Source organism: Balaenoptera physalus (genome assembly GCF_965194825.1).
Source record: "Balaenoptera physalus genome assembly, chromosome: 2".
NCBI classification, from domain to species: domain Eukaryota; kingdom Metazoa; phylum Chordata; class Mammalia; order Artiodactyla; family Balaenopteridae; genus Balaenoptera; species Balaenoptera physalus.
In genome coordinates, this window is record NC_138883.1 from 75,452,198 (window position 1) to 75,479,595 (window position 27,398).

Below are 27,398 nucleotides of genomic sequence, written 5' to 3' on the forward strand. Positions count from 1 at the left end.
ATATATATATATATATATATATATATATATATATTTTGTTTATGTGTTTTGTCTCTCCACAACATGGTAAGGTTCAGATTTGACTCTTAAGACCTTGCTTTCCTAAAGAGAACATTCTCCGGAATTTTTTTTTTTCGTTTGTAAGATTATATCACTGAAACCACATGCTAAAGGGATGGGACTGGTAAAATGATTTGCCTAAAGACATTCAGCCAATCAGTGGCAGAACTGGATTAAGAACCCAGGTCGGCAGAACCCCAGTCTCAGTGCTAACCACCAGTGGTCAGGAATGGTGCTTGCTTCCTGTTCCATACTAAAGACTCCTGAAGTGAGGCTGCCTGGAAGACTGAAGGGAAAAGGTGAGTAAACCTACTGGCTCGATTCAAGGTAAAGAACAGAGATTTGATTCTAGTTGCCTCCTGGAGGCAACTTTAAACCCGTCCCGCTTTAAAGGTACTAGTGAATAGGACATGGCAATCTTGTGAAGTCGGCTGGAGAAGAAAGCGCTCCTGTCTCTAATTCCTTACCAAAGCTTTATAAATCTGTTTTTCTTTTCAGCCTATGGAAGGGGGTAGGTCACCAATCCTTCTATTCCCTTTACCTCCCCTACCCCCATTGGACATAGATAATGCCATTTAACTAATTAAACTAGACTTGCCCTCTCTTTAGATGCCAGTTCCCATTATGGTAACAGCTGTCAGTGAGGCTTCTACTAATGGGTGCTTCCTTGGGCAGGTCAGCACTGAGCTGGACTCCCCACCCCACTCCTTCATAGCTCTACTTTATTTTCCCTTCTGTCTCCTTTTCATTCTTCTTTTTCCTCTCCTGCTTTTTATTCTTTCATTGACCTACAACTTTTACTTTTCTCTCTTCACCTTTAATTTATTCCTCTTTTAGAGCCTTCAGTTTCTTCCTTCTTGCAGTCCCTTCCAATCCCCACCCTCAACTCCACCATTTCTTACTCTCAAGCACTTCTCATTTGATCATCCTTTTGGAAGGTGAATTAACTCTAACCTGCTGAAATGAATATGTCAAGAAATGCAGCTTGCGAAACGCTTTACCTGAAATATACATAGCGGATTCAGTTCAAACTAGATGGATAAAAAGATCACTAGTATAAGAAGCAAGAGACAGCTCCTTCACTCATTCACTCAGTTAATTTTTGAGGATTTATTTTGTTTCAGAGACCAGGTGTTGGGTAGATACAAAGGTAAACAAACTTCTGCCCCTAAGGGAGCTCAGTCAAGGAAGAAGAAAAATGAAAACATATTTTTATATCATGGTAGTAAATACTGTGATAGACACAGTGGCCTGCGGGATTCCAGAAAGGGAAATAACTAACTCATGTTACAAAGAGAGAGAAGGGGGCGGGGACGTACAGTTCTCTTACATTCAGTTTTCATAATAACCATGCTGAAATATATTAACTGAATCCATATGACAACCTAAGGACCAAGGCAGTTACCATATAAGAACCTACATAAGGTATGTCAAGTCCCCTGTGGCAGATACAGAGGTGTGCTACTTCAGAGATGTCCCTATAAGAAAGAACTGGCTACCTAGCTGCAAGAAACCTGGTTAGCTGACAGCCTCCAGCTGTCCTACTGTTCTCCAAACCCCTGGCCAAAGGCTAAGCAAGGTGGTGGGTGGTACAGGGCTTAGCCATTCCCAGGGAACATGGGACTAATGAACGATTCTTGCTATGGAACTCCCCAGTGGTCTGGCAGAGGCTGTCATGTCTGCGTCACTGACAGCTTGGGACAGCTCTCCCTGCCCAATCCCATTTTCTTCCCTTTTTCTTTTTACAGGTGTTACTTCCCAATAAAACTTTTGGACTCCTGACTCTCTCAGCATCTGCTTCTCCCAGATTTCAACCTGTGTCACTCCCAAAAAAGATTTCAATTCTATTGGCACATTTTCATCTCTCACAAATTTCTGCCCCTGGGACTCTGGATACCGTCCCTGGAACTTCTCAGTAAATCAAGGAACATCCCTCTCCTGATCCCCAAGACAAACTTAACTCACATGAGCGTTTCTCCATTGGACCCAAATTCGACTTCCCTTTACATTTCCTTGTCTTTTCTAATGTTTAATTTAACAACAGATTTACTAACCCCAATGGACACTTTGCTTTTGATCATATAATTTAAAAAAATGAGTAAGGACAAAAGTGAAGAAAAAAAGAAATTTTGACCAAAGAACCAGTTAAGAAGTGCAGTATTTGGTCAATACTGTGGATGTTTCAGTAACCCACTGCTGTGTAACAAACCATCCAAAACCTAGTGTCTTAAACAATAATTATGTATTTGCTTGTGAGTCCATGGGTTGTCCCAACAGGCCTCAGCCAGGATGACTTGTCTATGTTCCACGTGGTGAGGGCTGAGCTCACTCAGCAGCTTCAATTCGGGCTGGAGGATCCAAGATGGCCTCACTCACCTCTGGCCCCTCGGTTGAATGGCTGAAATGCTGGAGGCTCTTTCCTCAGTTTTTCATTCTCCAGGGCCTCTTTCTGACATCTTTCAATCTCTAGGATTTCTCTCTCTCTTTCTCACTCTTTTTTTCTCCCTCTCCTTCTCCCTTTCCCTCTCCCTCACTCTCTCTTCAAATGGTCTAGCTATTAGGATAACTGGACTTCCATGAAGGCCTAGGCCTCCAGGACGACAAAAGCAGAAGCTTCAAGGCCTCTTAAGGCCTAGACTCTGAAACTCAAAGAATATCACTTCTGCCACTTTCTCTTGGCCAAAGCTAGTCAGAAGACCAGTTCAGATTCAAGAGGAGGGGAAACAAGCTTTACCTCTTATCGGGAAGAGTGGCAAAGACACACTGCAAAAGGGCATGTGCAATGGGAGCCATTATTGTTGTGGCTAACTCTGGAAAGTCTACCACAGCAGATAGGAGGAAAACTTAAGAAATGTAGTGCATGCAGCACTCATCTACTCACAACTAGGCTTACACTCTTTTGACTAGAAGAGGTCTGGGTGAGATTCCTTCTTCCTGTACTGCTCAGGGTTGTTGTATACAGACTGGCTAAGAGTGGCCACACAAGAAAGCAGTGGCTTTCTTTTGAGCTGAAAACTGGTCCTGAGGAGTCTAGAAAAAAATCCCTCTATAAGCAGATCATGCTAAGTGGCCCTCCTGTGTTCCTAAAATTTGCCTAATTTACTACTGTAATAATTTATCCAAAGTGAATATGAAAGCAAAGACTTCTGGGAGCTGCCCTTAATTTGGCTGACTTTCAGGAGTACCTGTACTCCTTCTTTGGCTTCCTCTGTAGGTGAGAGGAGGCAATCCAGGTCTTAGGTACCCCGAATTCTACCAGAGACTGAATCTCTTCCACTAGAAAAATCCTTCCTTTCCTAGACAAAAATGCTTATGAATTTAAGGGTTGACCTGTGGAAATCTGTCTTTAAGATGAATCAACCCCCTTCATCTTCTACAAAGCTATATCTAGTACTGTCTTTCTCTCCCAAGATTTAATTTTACTGCTATATAATTTCTATATATTTCATTTCTATGTGTTAAGAACCTTGAAAGAAACAGTGATTCAGATTTGTGAACAATTAACTCTAACAGTTCTCTAATAGAGCAATAATGGGATTGTCTTACTTCAGTAATAATACATGTGTCTAAACATAGGGCCACACAGAATATATCCCAAATGAAAGTGCAAAGCATCCCTTGTCAACTCTCTTGAGGGTAGTTGTTAGACCCAGGTTATTAAAGGAAGCAAAACCGGGCTTCTCTGGTGGCGCAGTGGTTGAGAATCTGCCTGCCAATGCAGGGGACACAGGTTCAAGCCCTGGTTTGGGAAGATGCCACATGCCGCGGAGCAACTAGGCCCATGAGCCACAATTACTGAGCCTGCACGTCTGGAGCCTGTGCTCCACAACAAGAGAGGCCGCGATAGTGAGAGGCCCGTGCACCGCAATGAAGAGTGGCCCCCACTTGCCGCAACTAGAGAAAGCCCTTGCACAGAAATGAAGACCCAACACAGCCAAAAATAAATAAATAAATAAATAAAATTAAAAACAAAACAAACAAAAAACTATTGAAAAAAAGGAAGCAAAACCTGTTAAGTAGGGTCTTCCTTGGTGGTCCGGTGATTAAGACTCAGCCTTCCACTGCAAGGGATGTGGGTTCAATCCCTGGTCACAGGTAAGTTCCATGTGCCGCCGGTTGCTGCCAAAAAAAAAAAAAAAAAAAACCTTAGGTAGAGCAGGCCCTTGGAAGTAGTGTTTTATGATCTCACATCAGCCAACTTTGCCAAGAGTATTTCGGCTGAGCAAGATGGCATTTTTTGCTTCTAATTAAGTATAATCCTGAGAATTAAATGTCCAGATATGCTCATATGAGCCCATATTCATTTCTGTGTCCTCTGTCTCAATGCTCATATATAAAGGTACACATCTCAAAGGACAATGTAAATTATCTACTAGGTAAATTTAAATTCAGAAAATGATATGGAAATGGATATTTTGATCACTACTAAATCTCCACAGTACCTAGCACATAGTAGTCACTCAATAAAAATTTTCTGAATAAATTAATGAAACTGCCACATTCCAAAACACATACATCTTTCTTCTCAGTAGTCTCCCTTCATATTCACCCCTTTCTTTCCATTACTATACATAGATAGCTTCTGACTTAAAGGTCCTATCATCAAACAGTTACAATAGGCTACTAATTATTTTCCCTATCTCTAAACTTTTCTCCCCATCTCAATTCAACCAGAACACCAGATTCCCTAAAATATTCCCTATTCACAAACCTTAAAATGTTCCCTGTTGTATGCTGAATAAATTGCAAGCTCATTACTCAGGTAACATGCACCTTTTGCAATTTGGCCTCAAATATGGAAACAAATATTCTCCCAAATTCCCAAATATAATTCTCTGTGTTCTAGCAAAATTAATCTGGGTCAGCACGGCATGCATCATGCTTTTCTACATCTAGTCTAGACCTTTGCTTTTATCATGTTCTTAGCCTGGAATTCTTTCCTATAGCTTCACCTACTGAAGTACTAGCTGTCACTCCAAGCCTGAACTTTGATATCACCTCCTTGCCAAAGGATCATCTGGGCTTGGAGTCCTCCCTTCTTTGCAATCACGTTTGTTTTTTAAGCCTATGCTCGGTGCTGCCTTAGTCTGTAAAGATGGTTCAATATCAATAAACTGGGTCCTAGCTCCTTTACCATACCAGAAGCTCTGAAAGCAGGGGCCATGCCTTCTTAAGCAGTTCTTTCTGGCAGTGTTTGATGTTCCGTAGGCTTGATAAATCAGTGGTTCTCAAATGCTTCCATTCAGAGGACGTCATTAAAAAAACGAAGTTTTTAAGTTTACTACACAGAGAAGTGCACATACCAAAATGTTTGGCTCAGTTAATTTTCACAAACAACGTATTCATACAACCAGCTCTCAGAATAAGAAACACAGCTCAACCAGAACCTCAGGAGCCCCCTAGTGCCTCCTTCTGAGTATGTATGTATGTACTTATGCATGCGTGCATGCATGCATTCCGAGCAGCTTGTGGTATCGTATTTCCCCGACCGCGGATTGAACCGGTTCCGTTTTCAATGAAAGCGCAGAGTCCTAACCACTGGACCACCAAGGAATTCTCTGAGGACTCTATTTTAGTGTATTACACATGATACTTGTAGATTTGGTATAAGTAAGAAGAGTGAGAATATGTATTTGTAGACTCATTATAGTATCTCTGCTCCATCAGTTCTTCTCCCTCAAATATGCATACGTAATGGCTATATTTTTGTAAACAAGTGCACGGAAACATGAACCTATATCTTCAGTGGCAAAGGTAGGTTAGTACCAAACTGTCAAAAGGAATTCGTAATCCTTCATTTCCAAAATCTAGACTACACACTCTGCCCCACGTGCGCTGCCTCAGCACGACTCAACTCTAACTCATTTCCTAATATTCAACATGGCCGCATGCGCGGCTATAAGCAACATGGCCGCTCTGCCAGGCACCAACATGGCAACCACAGCCTCACCTCACCCGGAAGCGTGAAAGAACTCCCATAGAAAACATATCCGCCATTCTGCCAACACTTAAGGTGGCTCTCGTTTCAGCTTCAAAGGTAGAGCAAAACCGGAAATGACTTTCCGTCCGGTGCATCTCCCGGGATCTCTTTCCGGTTAGCTCTCGGGTGTCCGCGTGAGAGTTGGATAATTCTTGGAACTAGGGCTGAGAGGCGGAAGGCAGCCGCCCTTGGTTCGAGACGTGTCTGGGCTGCGAGACTGAAATGTCGGACACGTGGAGCTCTATCCAGGCCCACAAAAAGCAGCTGGATTCTCTGCGGGAGAGGCTGCAGCGGAGGCGGAAGCAGGACTCGGGGCACTTGGGTGAGGCGCGGGACTGTTGGGGCCGATCCTTAGCCGGGGAGGGCTGGAGGGAACCCTGGAGAAAAACATAGCTCCTGAGTCGGTGTCTTTCCCCAAACGGCCGTTTCTTTAAGGCTTCATACATTGGTACTCTTCTCCCCCTACCTCAGCAGCGCAGACGCTTCACCCTCCTGCAAGTAGTCGCGGCTCCTTCCCAGCCTGGGCCGTGGTTCCGCCGGTTCCGCTTTCCCCGGCCGGAAACCTCCGCCTCCCCGCGTCAGGTTGACTCCTCTTGAGTCTGTGAGAGCGTCTCACTTGCTAGGCCTTTCAGCCCCCGATCCCTCGAAGCAGCAAGTCCCTTTTTTTGGTTATTCCCGTGGCACTTTGTTCTTCTCTCGGTTATAGCAATTGCTTTTTAGTGGTCATGTCTTTTGAGACTCTGGGCGCTGTGAGAGCAAGTACGGAACCTTTATATCCACAGTGCCCAGCTCAGTGGCCCTCGCAGAGTTAGCCCTCGGTGTTGCTAAACGAGTAGAGGAACTGGCATTGTCTTAGCCGTTTACACACTGAGCAGGAATCTGAAAACATTTGTTTTTAAACTTTTTCTCCCCTCTCGTTGTCCCGTGTCACAGTCTTAAAACTTGAAGGAACCTCAAAAGACTGTTAAGTGCTACTCATACCACATCCGCAGCACAAGCCCTGAATTATTTAAGGCAAATCAAAGATCTACAAGGATAATGAATCCGTACCACTCTTGTGGTAGCTTGTTCCACTGTGTATCAGTATACTCGAGTCCGTCTCTAAATCTCGTGTTGAAATATATATTAGGTCCATGCACTTGCAGTCTGGCCCTTGGAACTAGAAGATGCCCTGGCAGGACTCTTATACCATAATGAATGAACATCTATCGAGTGTCTACAGCGTACATGAGTCTACTTAGACAAAAATAAGTAAGACAGTGTCCCTGCCCTCAAGGAGTTTAAAATTTAGTTGGGGATAAAGGAAAAGTCAGAAATACAATATGACATATGTAAAATGCCAAATGAATCGATTCCACAATGAGTACAGTGAAGGTAGAAGTAACAAGAGTCAGTTTAGTCAGTGAAGGCGTCAGGGAAGAGTTTGCACTTGGAATTTGGTCTCTATGGCTGTGTAGGACTTAGATAATTAAAGGGAAGGTAAGAGGGCACGGTAAGTAGAGGAAGAAGTGCAAGTCATATTATCAGGGATTAATTAATAGAAATTCCACTTCACTTCTCCATGGTATTAACCACACTTTGGTATTAACCAAACTTTGCGCCATATGCAAAGTTTTTTTTCTTCATTCAGTTCTTTTCTCACAGAAAATAAAAATTTTCTTACCACATCTAGATTTTTATAGCATTACTGAAGTCTGATACTTAATTGTTTACTTCTGAGGTTAATGTTGAAAGACAAGGATATTGAGTAAACTAAAATGTATCCATGTCATTAATGAATGCAGAATACTATGAACCAAGAATCATTGGGAGACCTTTGTTAGCTGGGCATTTTTAAAGTACAACTTTTTTTTTAAATTGTGGCAAAATACACATAAAATGTACCATCTTAACCATTTTAAAACGTATAGTTGATAGTGTGATGTGTATATATATTCACACTATTGTGCAACCAATCTCCAGAAGTTTTTTGTCTTGCAAAACTGAAACTCTACCCATTAAACAATAATTCCCAATTCTCCCCTCGTCCCGGGCCCTGGCAACCACCGTTCTATTTTGTTTCTGTGAGTCTGACTACTCTAGATACCTCATGTAAATGGACTCATAAAGTATTTGTCTTTTTGTGACCGGCTGATTTCTCTTAGCATGTCCTCAAGGTTCATCCATGTTGTAGCAAGTGTCAGAATTTCCTTCCTTTTTAAAGCTGAATAATATTCCATTGTATGTGTATACCACATTTTGTTTATCCATTTATCCACTGGTGGATACTTGCTTCCACCTTTTTGGCTATTGTGAATAATGCTGCTGTGAATATGGCTGTGCAGATATCTCTTCAAGATGCTGTTTTCAGCTTTTTTTGGATATATAACAGAAGTGGAGTTGCTGGATCATATGGTAAGTCTATATTCAGTTTTCTTAGGAACCACCACACTGTTTTCCATAGAGTAAAGTACAGATTTTTGAAGTGAGGATTATCACTTCCAATAAATATTTACTTCATTGTAACTGAAACAAAATAAACTTGGCCAGGCTTAGCACGTAGTAAATATGTGAACTGCTCAATATATTTTATCAATGGGATTGAAGATGTGAATATAGATGTTGACATATTTTAGGGATCAGCAAGTTAGTAGACTGGCCATATTTTTATGTCTTCAAGCTAGTATTTTATTTATCTTCAACGGAGCTCTTAACCAAAGAATAAACTCAAGTATTAAGTATTCCTTTGCTGAGCCCAACACATTAAAGTTTTCATTAGATTAGAAGCAGAGTGTCAGCATAGTTACCAGCATAATGGAAGCACTCAGTAAATATACTGAATTAATAACTGAACAAATATTTTCTGAAGGAGTTGGAGCTCAAGTATTCCTAATGATTTTCTGCCAGTGACCCATTTTAAAAATGATAAAACGTTGGAGTCTTTCCCCCAAATTTGTAGTGACTTCATGGAATTCACAGAGTGGCTAAAGCCCATCTATAAATAACAGTTGCATTAATCAGCTGTTAGATTTTTTCCAAAATATTAAACATGAGCTTCCTCCTCCCAGTAACCTTAAAAGAGGTATTTTCAGCTTCAGTGTCCTGAATGTCATGAAAAGAATACTCCTAGGAGGTGTTACTAACACAAGGATTCATAACCAGAATCACAGGCTGTTTTTTAAAAGAACTGTATTAAAACAAGTGATTACTCAGATAACCAAAGGGGGGAAAAAAAAGTCTGTGTCCAGTTCCAGGGATTGAAAATGTATGTTTAAAGTGGTTCTTTTCATAGACTTCTTGCTTACTTTAAGAAAAATTATACATGACTCAAAGAACATATAAATTTAGTTACCAGAGAAAGTGAAAACTCTGTAAGAAGAAGAAATGTTTATTATATTATATTCTTGCTAGTATCAGTAGGTTAATTATAAAAAGTACACTTTCAACTTATTGACATTAACATTGGAGCAAAATCAGTGCTTTTCCTCAGTGAGATGATGTCTGTTAGAGTATTTGTGCGCCACGACAAAGATCCCACGCGCCGCAACAAAGACCCAACGCAGCCAAATACATAAATACATAAATAAATTGGATTATGTTTAAAAAAAAAAAAAAGTTCTAGTCTGAGATTCAGCAGAACGTAAAAGAATCATACGTAAGCAAGGTAAAGAAAGTTCTGCAGTTATTTAACATTTCTAGTGAGTATGGAATTGTGGAGTCTGTTTTCCATGTGGGGTATAACTTACTTCTCTAAAATGTAACTGTTCCAGCAAGGTGTTTGGTATACTTCAGCTCCATTTTCCTTGGAATTCTGAGTTAAATTTTACTAAAGTTAGTTCCATTAGAGTGGAAATTTCTAAGTAACCAGAATATCTCTAAATGTAAACTAGTGGCCCACTTACATAGTATTTAACAGAATTCCCGTACAGGTTCTGAATGTTTAATATTTCATCTGTATTTTAACTAAATAATCACAGATATTAGGCTCTCCCAAAGGTAATATTTTGTCCCGATTTGAGTTTCTTAACTCTTCTTAAGGTTATGTTGGCTACCCAGCTTGTGAAGTACTAGAGTAAGTGATAAAAATATAGTCAAGAAATATCATTGGTGACCAGGGCTTCAGCAGTTTTATAAAATTTTTGTGTTTCACTTTAAAGGTCGCATCATTCTAACCCCCAACGCTGTCATTTTTTATACCCTCTGATGTCCAGGGGCCTTAATTCATTCAGATTCAAATTCAATTCTTCAAAAAGATTTGATCACAGTGTAGGTTGTTGAAAATATTCCTGGCTTATAAATTCAGGTTGATTATATCAGCTGTCATTTTAGAGTGACTGAAGGGAGGTGGTATGGACATTTAAATCTACCTAGCTGCTAATTTATTTCCTTGAAGCACAGCAAGGAAAGGAATTAGGAAAAGACCTCTCACCCAACAGTGAAAAGGTAAGCGGTTCCCAGAAAATCCAGGATTATCTTGGCAAAGCAGTGAATGCTTGAGTGTGATTTAATAAAGGGTATCTAGTGCTAAATCTGGTCAGAGAATCTTCTTCATGAAATGAAAGAACTGTGTGTTGTGAATGCTGGAGAACTTGACTCCTGAGGAGTGTGTACATTGACAATGGTTGCCCTTATTCATTTTCATTTCTCTTCACTCCTAGATCTTCGGAATCCAGAGGCAGCACTGTCTCCAACCTTCCGTAGCGACAGCCCAGTGCCTACTGCACCCACTTCTGGTGGCCCTAAGCCCAGCACAGCTTCAGCAGTTCCTGAACTAGCTACAGACCCTGAATTAGAGAAGAAGTTGCTACACCACCTCTCTGATCTGGCGCTAACATTGCCCACTGATGCTGTGTCCATCCGTCTTGCCATCTCCACGGTAATGACCAGATAAGACAAGGTTGGGAACTACTACTGTTTTTCTTCAGTTCATGGTCAGTGTCTTAATGCTTTCCCCCCACCCTCCTTCCTTAGCCAGATGCCCCTGCCACTCAAGATGGGGTGGAAAGCCTCCTACAGAAGTTTGCAGCTCAGGAGTTGATTGAAGTAAAGCGAGGTCTCCTACAAGATGATGCACATCCCACTCTTGTGACCTACGCTGATCATTCCAAGCTCTCTGCCATGATGGGTGCTGTGGCAGAAAAAAAGGGCTCTGGGGAGGTAGCAGGGACTATCACAGGGCAGAAGCGGCGTGCAGAACAGGACTCGACCACAGTAGCTGCCTTTGCTAGCTCTTTGGCCTCTGGTTTGGCCTCTTCAGCATCAGAAGTAGCCAAGGAGCCAACCAAGAAATCAAGAAAACATGCTGCCTCAGATGTTGATCTGGAGATAGAGAGCCTTCTTAACCAACAATCTACTAAGGAACAACAGAGCAAGAAGGTAGGGGTAGATGGAAATGCTTTCACACATGTACTTTGAATTTTAGCTTTGGTTGAGAGGAATTTACCCCTAGGGTGAAGAGCAATTCTTAGAATTCAGGGTTTAGAGCAGTGGTTCTCAACTAAGGATGATTTTACCCCCCTCGCCACCCCCAGAGGACATTTGGCAATGTCTGGAGACATGTCTGGTTGTCACAGCACGGGAGCACCGCAGGCATCTAGTGGGTAGAGGCCAGGGATGCTGCAAAGCATCCTACAGTCTTAGCAGGGCAACCTCCACACGACAAAGAGTTATTTGGCCCAGAATGTAAACAGTGCACCAGTGTTGGGAAACTCTGATTTAGGGAATCTTTTTCATTGGATCTGTTTGGAAGTATCAACAGATCTTGAGAAGAGGAATCCAAATATAGTAATAGAGGGGACGAATACTGGAAGATAGTCATATGGACCAATAATTATGGAAATTGTACAATGTGGAGTGTCAGTGTAGTGGTTTCTGAGTCTAAATATTGGACCCACAATAGTTATCCATTTCCTACCCCCCCCCCACCCCCCAGCTTATAGAATTGTTGCATAGGCTCTGAGCTAAACACTAAAGTGCTTAGCACTGTGCCTTGGTTCAGTACCTAATAAATGTAAGTGGTTTTGTTTGGAAGGAATGCTTTCCTGGGGAGGGGAGTTTAGCTTAATGCTTAGCAGTAGGAACCAGTCTTCTTATATTTTAATTTCATCCCAAATGCAGATTTGTGAGAAAGGACTAAACCCATGACACATCTCTTCTCCTAGGGCTCCAATTTTCCCATATTAACTTAGTCTGTTGATCCCTCATAGGACATTGATGTCAAGCAGAATTTGCAGAGGTGGTTTAAGGGCTAATTTTATCTACAAACCCTTTTAAGACCAAGGTTTCTTCTGTCACAGGTTAGTCAGGAGATCCTAGAGCTACTGAATACTACAACAGCCAAGGAACAATCCATAGTTGAAAAGTTTCGCTCACGAGGTCGGGCTCAAGTGCAAGAGTTCTGTGACTATGGAACCAAGGAGGAGTGCATGAAAGCCAGTGATGCTGACCGGCCCTGTCGCAAGCTGCACTTCAGGTCTTTTGGGAGGGAGGGGGTCGGATGGGTCTCCTAGAAGCAGTCATTCTTTTTAAGCACATTTCTTCTAGTTATTGGGTTTCTGTCTTTAATCCTGTTATTAAGTGGTTTTAATATGATTTGTCTAAGACTTCCAGACTCTGAAGGTACACTTTCAGAAGTAGTGTTCTATGGGAGGGAATACAGGCTGCACTCCCAAAAAGATGTGAGATTTAAAGAAAAAAATGCCCCTGTTCTTGCAATAGCAAGACATCTTTGTCTCCGAGCCCCAGTGAAAGTTAAAGTTCTCTGGAAGAAGGACCATCTTAGGAGAAACAGGAACCTGGGCTCTTAGGTAGGTGCTTTATTCTGCTCTAACTAGCAAGCCCTTCCTTCCTGTCATGAGATAAGGAAGTTAACTCTTTGCTCAGAGAGGAATTAAAACTCTTTAGTGTAAATTACAGATTTTAATGTCACCTGCCTTCCTTATTTGAAAACTTGTGGAGGCAGCTCTAATGATAGCGAAAGACTAGAAATTTTGCAACAATTTGGACCTCGAACTGTGGCATCTAACTGGAACACCATCTTGATTCCAATTCTCCCTTTTTATTTCCCCAGACGGATCATCAATAAACACACTGATGAATCATTAGGTGACTGCTCTTTCCTTAACACATGTTTCCACATGGATACCTGCAAATACGTTCACTATGAAATTGATGCTTGCATGGATTCTGAAGCTCCCGGAAGCAAAGACCATACACCAAGCCAGGAGCTTGCCCTTACACAGAGCGTTGGAGGTGACTCCAATGCAGATCGACTCTTCCCACCTCAGGTACCTATCTGCTCAGAAAACTTACCTCAACTTAAGGACCTTTATCTTAGTAGGGCAGCCATACATGTAGGAAAGCAGGGCATAAATCAGCAATCCGCCCTGCTGATTGGGAATGGAGTGGGACAGATACGCATATAAGGGAATAGGAAAATCAAATGTAAAGAGGGACTGGGGCCATGAATCTCAGAGTAAAGGAAGGGAAGATGACCAAATACCACCTCATGCAGTGGATCTGTTGTGATATCCGCTACCTGGACGTCAGTATCTTGGGCAAGTTTGCAGTTGTGATGGCTGACCCACCCTGGGATATTCACATGGAGCTGCCCTATGGGACCCTGACAGATGATGAGATGCGCAGGCTCAACATACCAGTACTGCAGGATGATGGCTTTCTCTTCCTCTGGGTCACAGGCAGGTAATGCAGTTCAAAGATATGTAGGTATGGGCAGATATAGTATAGAGTGAGTACTGGGTGGGGATAAAATCCTGGGTTTTCCTAGCCCTGCTATTAAATATATGACTGAGTCAGCCTTTTTTACCTACTGAGATCTAATGCCTGTTGATAACACAAATGATACATGAATTCTATGTAACTCTACATTTGTTGCTTGTGAAAGGTAAGGTCACTGAGAATAGATACTATGTTTTATTTTTGCATTCTTAGATCCATTCTGTTGCCCTAATGGTGTCTCTCATGTAAATGTTCACTGAATGTCTACTGAAAACAACACATATATCTTGAAGGGAGAAGAAATATGGGCATGGAAATGGCTGTTTAACCCTTATTTCTTTCTAGGGCCATGGAGTTGGGCAGAGAATGTCTGAACCTCTGGGGGTAAGTAACGATCATTGTGTTGCTTTGTTTTGAGGGAAATAAGTACATAATTACTGTAGTTGATATGTGTTCCTTTCTTTCAGAGTATTCTGTGATTCCTTGCCTCTGTAGAATAGATAGCACCACCCCTAAACTGTGAAAGCCTGATTAAAGCTCTAATTCTTTTTCTTATACCCCACAGTTATGAACGGGTAGATGAAATTATCTGGGTGAAGACAAATCAACTGCAGCGCATCATTCGGACAGGCCGCACAGGTCATTGGTTGAACCATGGGAAGGAACACTGCTTGGTGAGCAGCAGTGGGGCCCAATTCAATAGGTGGAGCAAAAAATAGGAATTGTTTGATTTCTTATTGAGAAATAGTTCAAATGCTGGGGTTTCATAAGGAAATCTGTTCTTTGCTGAGCAGGTTGGTGTCAAAGGAAATCCCCAAGGCTTCAACCAGGGTCTGGATTGTGATGTGATCGTAGCTGAGGTATGTACTTTGCGCAGGCATCCAAAGATCCACATTTTAAAACTGCTATCAGCTATTCTAGTCAGGTATATTCTTATCCCAGGTTTTCTCATTGGGATCATAAACATAAATGGAAAGGGCTAGAATTGCAATCTTGGGTAACTTAAAAGTAGCTAGAGCTTTTATTTCCTAGGTTCGTTCCACTAGTCATAAACCAGATGAAATCTATGGCATGATTGAAAGACTGTCCCCTGGCACTCGCAAGATTGAGTTATTTGGACGACCACACAATGTGCAACCGAACTGGTAAGGTGACCAGAGAACATGCTAGCCTCCAAAGGCAAAACTTTATGGTCAAGGACAGAAGTTAGTAGAGCTTCACCTCACATTCCACTAGTCTATAAATGGGCTTCAGAGGATTCTTAAGCAACCAACATTCATTGGGAACCCAACAGGTTTTAAGATTTAAACCACTGCTCTTAAGGTCTCCACTGTTAACAACCTGAAGATCTTCGTTATTCTATGGGATGTACTGAATCTGCCCCCTGGTGGTTACTGAGAATCTGTGTAATCTGTCAACAATTTTAATCTTTCATCCTGTTAGTAGAGCTTTAAAAGACGTGCTGTTAGCATTTCACTAATCCAAAGAATACTCACTGGCAGCAGCAACTTTGTGAAGTAGGCCTGGTTAAACATAAGTTATTAACCCTTAATTAGTACAGATCCAGCCTTTTTTAACACCAGAATCTGTGCCCAATTTCTAACCAGCCATACTACCATATACTATACTAATATTAAGATCTTTTTAAAAGAATTGGCACAAATATTCAATGAGATGATAGGCAGTCTTAATAAAAAGTACACATCTTTTAACATTATTAAGCCTTTAAATTCCAGGATTTTGGTTTGCCCCATCTTTCCCCTTGCTTCAGGATCACCCTTGGAAACCAACTGGATGGGATCCACCTACTAGACCCAGATGTGGTTGCCCGGTTCAAGCAAAGGTATCCAGATGGTATCATCTCTAAACCTAAGAATCTATAGAAGTACTTCTAAACCTAAGCAGCCATAGCCATGGCTCTTGCAGGCTGCACCTGAAGAGTAATATTTGTACAATAGTTTTTTTTCCTTATTTAAATAAAACTTTGTATTGTAGTTGGGATTTCGAGGTCAAGTTCTGGCTCTGCCACTTAACAGTGTGTGATCTTGTGTAACTCATCTCTCAGTATGATTACTTATATGTTAAACTGGGAATATTACCTACCTCATGGGGTTGCTGTAAGGGTTCAAACTAAATGCATGGAAGGCATTAAAATATTGATTATACTGTATAGGATGCAAGTGATTAGGAATTAGTGCTAGTAAACACAGTAATCAAGAAGGGGGTTCTCTGGGACAACATTTCTCAAGGTAAGATTTGAGTTTCATTTAAGATTATCATCACTAGGCCTATCATGCTCCAAATGTTGCTTATTCTGTTACAGCTATGTGGCTTTGCTAGTCTATTATTCATTCGTTTATTTCTAAGAAAAATGAAATAAGCACTTCTTACATTAAATTTAAATAAGTGCCCAGAGTATGCAGAGAATTAGCCTATATATTATATAAGTGAAAACACCTCTGGCCTATCTTTTAAAAGATATTTCATCAAACACAAGTGAACACAACTTCTTTAGACTTTGGTGAAACCTCTTATATTAAGGATATAGAGTTCTGCCTTTTGCACTCATAAACTGTGACAACTGAGATAAGGAAGAGCATTGACTACAGAAATACTGTTGCAGAGAAATAAATAAAAGACGCTCCTAGGTGATGTTATTTTCTCTACAGCCCAGTGTGCTTACTATGTTGAAAACCTTTGTTCTCAAAATAATGAATGTGCAGATGTGACAGTAATAGTTCCCTGTTTAAGAGGTAACCTTTAATGCAGCCTTTTTTTAGCCCCTTTAAAATGGATGCACACAGTGATGTTTCCTCCTAGGCTCAAAGCTGAGTATTATCCTATCATTTTAATAGTATTTTAGGCAAGTCCTATGACAATTATACCAACAAGTTTTCCTCAAACAATTCCCCACCCCTAGCCACCACCCCTATGTTCTGCTTGTTCATATGCCCTTCACCCTTTCCTCTGTTATTATCACTGATATCTCTGCTTGTACGTGAAAGTAAAAAGCAATTCCAGCAAACTCAATGGCCCTGCTTCATAGCCTGGCCCCTGTAGAAGAGAGATAAAAGGGGAGAAACGTGAAGGACATAAAGGACCATCATGGGTTGAGATCAGGCACTACCAGAAGCCCAGCTTGTCTTAAAAACAGGCTCGGTGGACATGTTCCCAGCAGGTAAGTCTTCACTGGCTTGGAGAACAGGACTATTTCACAAACACTACTGTGTTTGAGTTTCTAGAGGCTACCCAGGCCAAGAAGACATCCCTAAGAAAGAAAAAGATACACACAAACTCAGAATTACAGCCTAGATATATTCTTTTTAAACTTTGTCTTAAACAAATAGGTTGACAGATATCACCCAATAGGAATATAAGGGCAGTGGGCCTAAGAGTCAGAAGTATAGGCAATCCTAATTTACTTTGGAGGATTTGAGATAGGAACTACCAATGCCTTGTTTCATGGATGTAGGTCAATCTCAGGAAAATTGGGGAAATGGGCAAAATCTTCAGAACTTCTTCCCTTTCCCCCTATACTTAGCACCTTATTGTGCTACTCACCACCTATCCATTCCTTCTCAAATTCTAATTCCCTAAGAGGTCTGATTTGCACTAAGGAGATAAGCTAAACTAATAGTCAGTCACCAGCAGCTTGATGTGTCATATTTTTAAAGAGCACACACAGAGGTAATGTACCTGAAAAGTGTGAACTGCTCATTATGTCATCTTTATCTACATGGCAAATGTAAGCTCTTTTTAAGCAGGGGAACTTCTCTAGTAGCTTCTACAATCAGATGTGTATAGCAACCTATTCTACCTAAGGTACGGTGGTACTGATGATATGCTCAGGGTAACTGTGTTTTCCAACACAGTTAATTTAGCCATACTTGAATTGTAAGGAGGGGAACTGAGCTCACCTGCAGTGCTTCACCACGCACTCATTGCTGCAGTACTCATTGTCCCAGTCCTTACTCACAACGGGAGGGTTCTCACAGCCGGACCTCACACATCGAGGCTGGGGTGAGAGCGTCACAGGAGACCCACTCACCAATTCAACATCCATTTGAGAAGGAGACTCAACCTGTGAGAGGGAGAGAGCACCAAAGATGGATTGGATTGCTACTTACCTAGCTACCAGCTAGTCAAATTAACTCTAGGATCCAGTGGAGCAACAGGTGTTACAGTCCCTCACAGATGGGGGTACAGTACCAAAAGAAGGTGAGTTCTTGGTCTTCTCTATATCCAGCTTTAGAATTGTGCCATGCAGATTGACATGAAGATGCTTCCTATAAGGGGAACGCTGCCATACTGCTTGTGTTTAATCTTAATTTTACTGATCGCTGACTTTATTCTACAGTTCAATAATCTTCCTCTGAAAATATCAAATCAATAGAATGTGAGTAGAGGTTGGGTCACCTCAACTAAGATCAGAGACTAAGAAGATAAAATGTGGTGCCATTAGCAAAAAGGAAAAAAACTTAGAGATTAATAGTTTCCTGGTTTTGCAGGGGTGGGGTGGGGTGGTATTTCTCTTTAAAATGACAGCTTCATTAATTGTGGAGCTACAGTCACAAACAGACCCATATTTCAAAATGACTACTGGTCAGGTACAAGTTAAAACTAGGGTAAAGTGGCATGTTTGTTTCTGAAAAGACTCAATGATACTAACCAGTTGAATTTTTCTACCTGTATTCCCTACCCATCCCCTTACTTAAAAACATCAAGCCAAGCAGTCAAGGTTTGGGAGAAATGGAAGGATTTATCTCCAAAGCTTTGGATCCTTGGGTAAGACACCTGAAAAATAACTCTATGCTTAGGCTATATCTTTAGTTGACTACCGTATTACTTCTGCTTAGTTAAGGAGTAGTCTAGGATAGGAGGCCCTCTTAATGTTTCTCGCCAAGAACACTACAGAGTATCTTGCAGGGAACTGACAGGATATTTCATACGCCTAGTTGTGCCAGGCATTAAATGCTAGTAGCAACCCCTGGTTTTATTAGATCAACCAAAAACGCTTACACATTTTCACTGGTCTAGAGGAAATACTTGAAAACATAGGCTCACCTCAGGAACTACATCTGTGATCATCTCACAGATTGTCTCAGGAGAGGTTTCCTCCACTGTGTGGGTCTCAGGGCTGCTGTTCACAGGCCGCTCCGGACTCCTTTCTACAGGTGGTGGAACCAAGGTAGTCTGCATTTTTAGAGTGGGCGGAGGCACAAGCTTGACCTGCAGTGGCGGCGGCTGCTGCTGTAGATTGATTCGGAATTTCTGAGGCGGGGGCTGCTGCATGGCCTGCAGCGGGGGAGGCTGCTGGAGAATGGCGACTTGTTGCTGAGTCGGGGGCTGAGGCATCTGCTGCAACGGAGGGGGTTGTAGTCGGGGCGGAGGCAGTTGCATGGAAGCTGCTGCTGCAGCTGCTGCCTGCAGCACTGACCGAGTGACGATCTGGGCTTGCTGACTAGGCTGGATAGTAGCTGTACTGGTTTGGCCTAGTTGGATCCCCCGGGAGGTCACCACTGTGGCTGGGATAACGGTAACCATCCCTCCTTGAGACATAGTAATAGAAGAGGGCAACATCTGTTTGGTAATAATCAACTTGGTAATATTGGGCTGGCCCCCAGCCCCAGAAGATGCCTGGTTTGCCACATAGGATGAAAGAGTGGAATTAACAACAATGGAAGGAGACAGGGCAGGGGGCTCTGTTGAGGCTGCTGCTGGAGAGGCTGGGTCAGCAGTAGTCACAGGAGGTGGAGAAGGAGTCTGTGATGGGGGCGCTGGATCCAATTCCACTGTTTCCACAGTAGCCTAAAAGAAGACCAAAAAAAAAAAAAATCAGGAGATTTATTCTCTTCCCTAGGACATACTCACTCTAATCACCTCCCAAGAAAAGATACATCACAGATGGGGGGGGCGGGGGGGGGGGACGAAGAGAAAGAAAGAAAAAAGAGCAGCCATGTGTCTGCCTGGCTAAAGTAAACAATGAAAATAGACTGTTTGGCAAGGTTTATGATGGAAACAAATGGGAAACCTGTTACATATTTTTGAGCTTTTAATGCTATATACTATTAATAGGTTCCACAGGTTTTTGGTGGTATTTACTTCTTATAATTGCTTTAAAAATCTTTTTATTGGTTTAAATATCCACCTACCCCAATCTTCTTACCTGACACTCTTGATTGTCTTTATAAGCAGCCAGAGCCTTCAGATACTCTTTCTTAGCAGCTTCAGTTTTCCTCTTATATACCTGCATGAAAGACAGACTGTTGAGAAAGTCCACAAACTCCTAGTAAAGACTGATAATCCTACATTATTCATCAGTGAAAGACAATTCATCTCAGTCTAAATATTGACAACTCCTGAAAGCTAGTAATCAAGTCAGCCACCATGGCAGACTTTCCAGTGACCATGCATCTGAAAGCCAGCCAATCAACAGTAGGCTTGCAGAATAACTACACTTCTAAAGCCAACAGCAACCCTTGCTCACACTTGTGTAACCAAAACAAATCCTGACCCCCAATAAGATGAGTAGTCTGCTTAGTCTGGGATTGTGTCTAACCAGTATACTTTCCCTTAGGGAATGTGCTAAACTGTTTGCAATGATAGCCACAAGAATTCTTCCTGTGCCGCATACCTAGTCTTCCATCAACAGCTGAAACTTATTTCCCATCCCTTTGAAATTGGGCTAGCTCTGTGAGTTGCTTTAACCATTAGAATGTGGCTGAATTGACACAAAGAGAACTTGGGGACATCTGTTTTTGTTCTCTTGGAATACTGCTCTAACTCTGCCATAGTGTAAAGAAGCCAGTCTAGCCTATTTGGAGGATGAGAGACCATGTGAAAGAGAACCAAGGCATTTCAGCCAACGGGTAGCACCAACTGCCAGACACGGGAGCAAGGTCATCTTGATAAGCCATACCAGCTGTTGTTTGGGTACGACTGTAGGAATGAGCCCAGGTAAGAACACTGGGAAAAACACCCAACCAATTTACAGAATCATAAGAAATAATAAATTGGGGACTTCCCTGGTGGTCCAGTGGTTAAGAAATAAGAAGACCTGGGGAGTGTAGGGTAATGATAATTATAGCCATCTTCAATTTCAACTGTATCTTATATTTATGTAGTATCACAATTTTCATTTGTTTAATCCAGGTTAAATTTAGGGAGATTAACTATAGTTCTCAAGTTTATATGAGGCCAATGAAAAAATTCAAACTTGGCTGTGGATTTTAGAGTTAGCTACAGCATGCAACTCACCAAAGAACAGCCTAATTTTACAGATAGAAAAAAAAGGCATAGAAAAGTTAGATTCAGTGTTTTTTATAATCATTTAAAAATTTTTTGTTTTTATTTATTTATTTTTTAAATATTTAAATATTTATTTGGCTGCACGGGGTCTTAGTTGTGGCATGTGGGATCTAGTTCCCTGACCAGGGATTGAACCCGGGCCTCCTGCATTGGGAGCATGGAGTCTTGGCCACTGGACCACCAGGGAACCCCCTATAATTTTTAGATGGGTATTTGGGATTCAGTGTATGGCTGCAACTTTTAAGACGAAGGATGATCTTGAATGCCATTAACAAAGAGCTGATATAAAATAAGAACACATAAGAAAGTTAAAACTTGAACATTCACTAACCACTCGTTCCTCGTTATCTGCTCACCTGTTTTTGCTCCTCTCCAAGACTGTCCCACATAGAAGCCACAATTTTTGAAACCTCCCCAAAAGTGGCATTGGGATTCTGTCCCTTGATGGCAGCCTGCGTGTCACGAAAGAATAAAGCATATGCTGAAACTGGCTTTTGAGGTTCATTAGGATCTTTCTTTTTTCTCTTCTTTGGGGCCTTCTGCTTTTTCCCTGCTTCCACCACAACTGTCTTCTGGCTGGGAAGTTGCTGTGGGGGGAAAAGAGAGAGAATTACAAGAAGAAGAGAAGTATCATGTCGGGAGAACTGAAAGAAAAGGACTTTTATATGGGGTAAACTAGTCACATGAATGGAATTCTCAGAAATGCTAAAAGTAGAGGCAATAGGATTAAGACAGTAAAGTATGTGAGGACCAATAAGAATGGAGATTGGAAGGAGCATTATAAACTATAAATAGAGAGGCAGGACCCCATACCCAGAAAAGAGCAGAGGAGACAGCAGGGCAGGAGTAAAGAATACTTAGTAGGATCTGTAGGTCAAGAGTTTTATCCCAGAATAATATGGCAGATTTGATTTTGGCAGGGAATGCCTCACCCTCCGGAATTCCTCAACACCATCCTCATGAAGTGAACTAGTAGGTGAAGGTGTGGTTGAAAGACGATCCTCAGGTGACTGGGCAGGTGGCAGGATGGTGCCACCCCCTAAGCTCAAACCAAGTTGAGAACTCAGTTCTGACTGATCAATGGTGGTCAACTGGCTATGCCCCATCAAGCCAGATGTCATGTCTGTCATTGGTACGTCAATTGTAACAGGTGGATTGGCGCTATACTGAGTTCCTATAGAATGATCCAAGTCCTGAGAGAAGCAGAAGGACTAATTAAACACTAAATATAAAAAACACTACCCTTCCCTTCCCCCCACCGGAATTCAGGACAATTTATAAGCCCTCTGCTTACCCAGAATGTATCATCATTTAAACAAACATCAAATAATTTGTCTACATATAAAACATATTAAGCTTTTTAATAAAGTACAGAAATTACAAATTGAGTACTAAGTCACTTCTTTGTACTCAAAGGCCTATTCCAAAATAACTAAAAATAACCAAAGAAGTCATAATTTTGGACAAGTTAATTTAAAGAGCAAGTAAGTTATTCAGTAATCTAGAGACAGTGATGACACACAGGGGAAAGAAAAACTTTCTCCCTGTACCCTCCTAAATAACGGCTGTTAAAGTTGCAATACACAGGCAAATCAGAGTGCATAAGGGCAATGTTAGAGATGTTTGGCATCAAGTATAGTGTGTGAAGATGTGCTACAAATGAGATGTGCTGGAAGCCCAAATACACTGATTTATAACACATACTAATCCACAATTAATACTTTTGGTTCAGACAGTTTTTTGAATACATCCCTCAACATGACAGCAGTCACACTCACACACTTGAATCCTAGGATATGAAAGCCATAGTAGTAGGGAAAAAACTTTTCTTTCAAAAATCCCAATAAATCATTTTCATTTCAGGGTTAACACTAGACATTTTACAATTTTAAACCATTTTTCAAGTAAAGTTGATTCAGATGATAAATCTTACTTATTCAGGGGAAACGAGGTCTTTGTTGGTGAGTCTTTAGCCAGAAGAATGGAAAATAAGTACTACCCAAGTGTAGCAGGGAATAGAGTTACTTATGTCTCCCCTAACACCATGCCCATGAGCTTGGGTAAGCCTGATAATGTCTTGCCCCTTACCATGGTCAAGCCCCCACTCAGGAGCCCCCCGCCCTGCTCCATCAAGCCATGGGTCATGCCCACAGGCATGTCCAATGTCTGGACCCCATACTGGGCTGAAAAGCTGCCATCCTGAGAGGAGGAAGGGTCTGCCAGGTCATCAAAGTGGCCAACCACATCTGAGACAGCCAGTGAGGGATCAGAATCCAAGGAGATAGGGGGGATTTCAAATTCTTCATCACCCAGGCTTGGTGTATGGAACGTCTGTAGGAAGGAAAAAAGGGAAAAAGACTTAGTGGGAAGAGGAGGAACTGCATACTGCTAAGTGAAGAACATGGCTGAGTACTGGAGATTCTCAGTGTACCTCTTTTTGGCCTGGATCCCATTTCTGTTATCAATTTCCTAGGACCTATGTAATTTTACAAATCTTCTTCCTCATATCCTTGGCCATATGTCACATACAAGGCTGCCAACATCAATCACAATTTTCAGTTCTTTTATCTCTTTTCTACCTTTACCATCTTGGTTGTCCTAAACTATTTTGCCTATTGGTCTAATGAATGATTCTTTCAGCACCATTAGTAGGGACCCAACCTTTATAACCTGTTTAGCTATGATGCTTAAAATCTCTCTAAAGATTCTAATAGATATCAGTTATTTCATACTTACTACACCTGAACTGTTAGACCACAGAAATTCATTGTCAACCAGACAATTATACTTTGACTGTTGTTTTAGGTTCCTTTGAAGCAGATCCTAAAAGGATCATGGGAACTTTATGCCCTCTAAAATATATGCACTTAAGAGTTTCCTACCTCTTCTCCATTTTAGAAATCATGATACTAACAACAAATAAGATTTCCATTTGTACAAGATTTTTGGAAAACCCAACAATGTGAAGATAAGGATAACAGTGAGGAGAAAAACCTTCATTAAGAGATATAGCCAGAGGGCAAACTGGTTCTCTAACAGTTCCTGAACACATTCCTGTCTTGCTCTGAACAAGCCTTCCTGCAAGAAAGGAAGAAAAAGATTACTCCAGCTGAAGACCCAATCCCTTCCTCTGAGTCCAACTACAATAATAATATACTATTTCTATTCTGAATGAGGCCACAATTCACGGAGCTAACAGACCAATGTCTGACCTAAGATACATTAAATGCTATGGTTCCTTTTGACACTAAAAAACTAAAATGGCAGCATCTGCAGCAATAGAGCATTAATAATGGCAAGAGACTTTGGTGTCACAGAGATCTGGGTTCAAGTCCCTTCTCTGCCACTTACTATATGACCTTGAATGGATTTTCCTCATGTATAAAATGGGACTTGTAATGGTAATCTCCTTATATGGTTATTATGAGGATTTATGGGATTTAGTACACAAAACTTTATCACATGGCCTGATCTATATAACTGCTTAATGATAATATTCATATCCTAATCATTATTAACTTGCCACCTGCCCCAACCAATTACCACAGATTGATGGAATTTTAGAAACTTTAAATTCTATCAACCTTGTCACATGGCACAGTAAATACCAACTGATTCAGATCAAATTAAATAGGTACCCACAGTTTTGGGGTTTTTTCATGATTAAGTAAAGCATTCTTTAGGAATTCCTCAAGGTTTTTCCAAACCCAGAAAGGGTCTCACTAATATCACCATTTTTAAATTTTGCTAGAAAGAATATTTCCAGCTAGTAAAACTAGGGAGAAAGAGTATGTCTGTGAAATGCTCGATTTCTCTGAAATCACATCACACTGAGAGAAGTTTCCTAAACGACAAAAAGATATGTATATAGCTTCATTTCTATATTTTCCTCCTCCAAGAGCCTTACTATTTCACTTAGCATGGTAAAAATTTGTGATATAACATGAGAGGAGCATACATAAAGAGCACGGGAGCAGACAATTCTTTAGGAAAAACTAAAACTCTCCCCAAGAACTGAACTTTTCTCAGTACACAACTCACTTTTGTTATTGTATGGAAGTTCTTAACTTCAGGTCCATGATTTTTTCCTGAGATTTCAGTTTAAGTTCATGTGTGCATTTTTCAGGAAGAAGAGTACAAAGATTTTTACCAAATTCTCATGCAAACAAACAAAAGTTACAGGGGCAGGAAAAAGGACCTGGGGAAACATTTACTGTACTAGATTAATAGTTGTATAATAGTGGTCTGCAATTTTTTAAGAAGATACAGCAAAAGTAAAGCAAAAAATGACTATCCTATTCTGCTTACCACAACAAATAAAAAAGCAACTCTGCCAAGATATGAAAATGATACTATTAATGAGAACTGAAAAAGAATAAAAACTCATATCCAAAACAAGAGACCAGCGTTCTGCAAAGGACTAGCCCTCATAAACTATCTGGCGTGCTCTCATGGACTACACTAAAAAACCAGACATGTAGAGACTCCATTGTAACCAATTAACAAGACATTCTTTCTATGTACCACCCCCCGGAATGTGGAAACAGCTTTGTTATTCAGTATCTGTGGCTTTAATGGTGTTTTTTTGGATTTTGTTTTATTTGTTTCTTCCTCGGCCTTTTGGCTAAGATCAAGTGTTTCTTCCTTTAAAAAAGAAGAGTAAAATAATGGCAATGCTCAAGAATACAGAAAGGTAAACCACACACATACTAGGATACAGATCCACTCTAAATCTTTTACTACCACAAGTTATCTGTAAGATTATGGGTAAATCCAATATCTAAAGTTATTTTATTTTAGTGGATTCACCACATAACTAAATCATACTCTAGATTGTCAAACATAAAATAAAGATAAAACTGTAGCAAATATTAAAGTAAAAATAAATGATTTGGACACAGAAGGAGGAAATAGAAACATGATGCCGCTACCTTCTCAACTCAGCTTTTGTTTCCTTCTCTGTTAAATTCCTGGGCCTTTATGAGGAAGAAAGCAGTTTGGGAATTACAGTTTATAAGCAAGGATGCTTAGCTATTGAGAGAACCAAAATATAAAAAAATACCATTTCCCTACCTTTTCACATTCCTCTACATCAAAACACACAATCCAGTATCTTTTTTTTTTTTTTAATGAGAAGAATACCTTTTTTTTTAAAATTTATTATTATTATTTTAAATTAATTTATTTAATTATTTTTGTCTGTGTTGGGTCTTCGTTTCTGTGCGAGGGCTTTCTCCAGTTGCGGCAAGCGGGGGCCACTCTTCATTGCGGTGCGCGGGCCTCTCACTATCGTGGCCTCTCTTGTTGCGGAGCACAGGCTCCAGACGCGCAGGCTCAGTAGTTGTGGCTCACGGGCCTAGTTGCTCCGCGGCATGTGAGATCTTCCCAGACCAGGGCTCGAACCCGTGTCCCCTGCATTAGCAGGCAGATTCTCAACCATTGCGCCACCAGGGAAGCCCCAGTATTTCTTTAAGTACTTTCTTGTGTAGATTATTCATTTTAAGGAAATTTATTTTAATCAAACACCTATTTATTCAACATTACCCCGGTACTAGATTATTAAAATAGTTTAATTGTTCTTAAAAACTAATACAGTAGTGAAAATTTTAACTATTCAGCCTGAAATCATTAACTGGTTCTAATGATTACTTTTCCTAATTAAGGATAGTTATCTTTATAACTTATTTCCCCAGAGTGCTCAAAGCACAATATCATTATTTAAGTGCCAACCTAAACAAGAGAAACAGAAAGATTAAACTCCCTTCAGATTATACAGCTTTCCTATCTCAAGCAATGCTGTAATAAATGCTAAGCCTTCCTCTCTGGACACGTACTTTTAAAAAATTATTATTATTTCTTATTTTACTGAGGCGTAACTTATGTAAAGCACATACATTTTAAGTGTATGGCCCAATGAATTTTTACATATGTAAACACCCCATTAACTACCACCCAGATAAAGATACAGAACATCTCCATCACTCTAAAAGGTTTTCTCATGCTCCTTCCTAGTCAATACTCCCTTCCTTCCACAACAGGTAGCAGTATTCTGATCTCTATTAGCATAGTTTAGTGTTGTCTATTCTTGATCTTCATTAAAAAATGAACTCACGGGGACTTCCTTGGCAGTCCAGTGGTTAAGAGTCCACGCTTCCACTGCAGGAGGCACGGGTTTGATCCCCGGTCAGGGAACTAAGATCCCGCATGCTGTGAGGTGCGCCGTACCCACCCCCCCGCCAAAAAAAAGAACTATTATAGCGTCTACCCTTTTTTGTCTGGCTTCTTTTACTCAGTAATATATTTTTGAGATCACCCAGATTGCATTTATTAGTTC

At 40.9% G+C, this 27,398-nt stretch overlaps 2 protein-coding genes and 1 long non-coding RNA gene across 3 annotated transcripts in view; 1 reads left to right on the plus strand and 2 right to left on the minus strand.

Annotated features, from left to right (window-relative positions):
• Window positions 1–6,130, minus strand: part of LOC309656291 — a 22,856-nt gene extending 16,726 nt beyond the window's left edge. The window contains exons 1-2 of the long non-coding RNA XR_014261263.1: window positions 6,011–6,130; window positions 4,070–4,179 (exon numbers count right to left, since the gene is read on the minus strand). This is a non-coding gene — a long non-coding RNA (uncharacterized lncRNA). The remainder of the gene's footprint in view (window positions 1–4,069; window positions 4,180–6,010) is intronic.
• Window positions 6,126–15,750, plus strand: METTL3 (methyltransferase 3, N6-adenosine-methyltransferase complex catalytic subunit). The gene is made up of 11 exons (XM_082452401.1): window positions 6,126–6,362; window positions 10,678–10,895; window positions 10,991–11,395; window positions 12,316–12,491; window positions 13,089–13,305; window positions 13,533–13,720; window positions 14,102–14,140; window positions 14,322–14,430; window positions 14,551–14,616; window positions 14,789–14,901; window positions 15,528–15,750. Exons 1-11 carry the CDS (start codon window positions 6,263–6,265, stop codon window positions 15,637–15,639), a joined length of 1,743 nt encoding a protein of 580 aa, XP_082308527.1. The 5' UTR covers window positions 6,126–6,262; the 3' UTR covers window positions 15,640–15,750.
• Window positions 15,422–27,398, minus strand: part of TOX4 (TOX high mobility group box family member 4) — a 15,492-nt gene continuing 3,515 nt past the window's right edge. Inside the window, exons 3-9 of the mRNA XM_082452395.1 lie at window positions 23,153–23,395; window positions 21,997–22,257; window positions 21,421–21,651; window positions 19,923–20,003; window positions 18,821–19,564; window positions 17,674–17,837; window positions 15,422–17,024 (exon numbers count right to left, since the gene is read on the minus strand). Coding sequence (XP_082308521.1) covers window positions 16,964–17,024; window positions 17,674–17,837; window positions 18,821–19,564; window positions 19,923–20,003; window positions 21,421–21,651; window positions 21,997–22,257; window positions 23,153–23,395 — 1,785 coding nt within the window. The 3' untranslated portion in view covers window positions 15,422–16,963. The remainder of the gene's footprint in view (window positions 17,025–17,673; window positions 17,838–18,820; window positions 19,565–19,922; window positions 20,004–21,420; window positions 21,652–21,996; window positions 22,258–23,152; window positions 23,396–27,398) is intronic.

What these genes read in the sequence shown, in the direction of transcription:
- METTL3 (XM_082452401.1), top strand. Translation starts at nt 6,263, where the DNA reads ATGTCGGACACGTGGAGCTCTATCCAGGCCCACAAAAAGCAGCTGGAT. An exon ending in AGGAACAACAGAGCAAGAAG is followed by an intron (nt 11,396 to 12,315) that starts GTAGGGGTAGAT and finishes CTTCTGTCACAG; the next exon opens with GTTAGTCAGGAGATCCTAGA. An exon ending in ATCGACTCTTCCCACCTCAG is followed by an intron (nt 13,306 to 13,532) that starts GTACCTATCTGC and finishes CACCTCATGCAG; the next exon opens with TGGATCTGTTGTGATATCCG.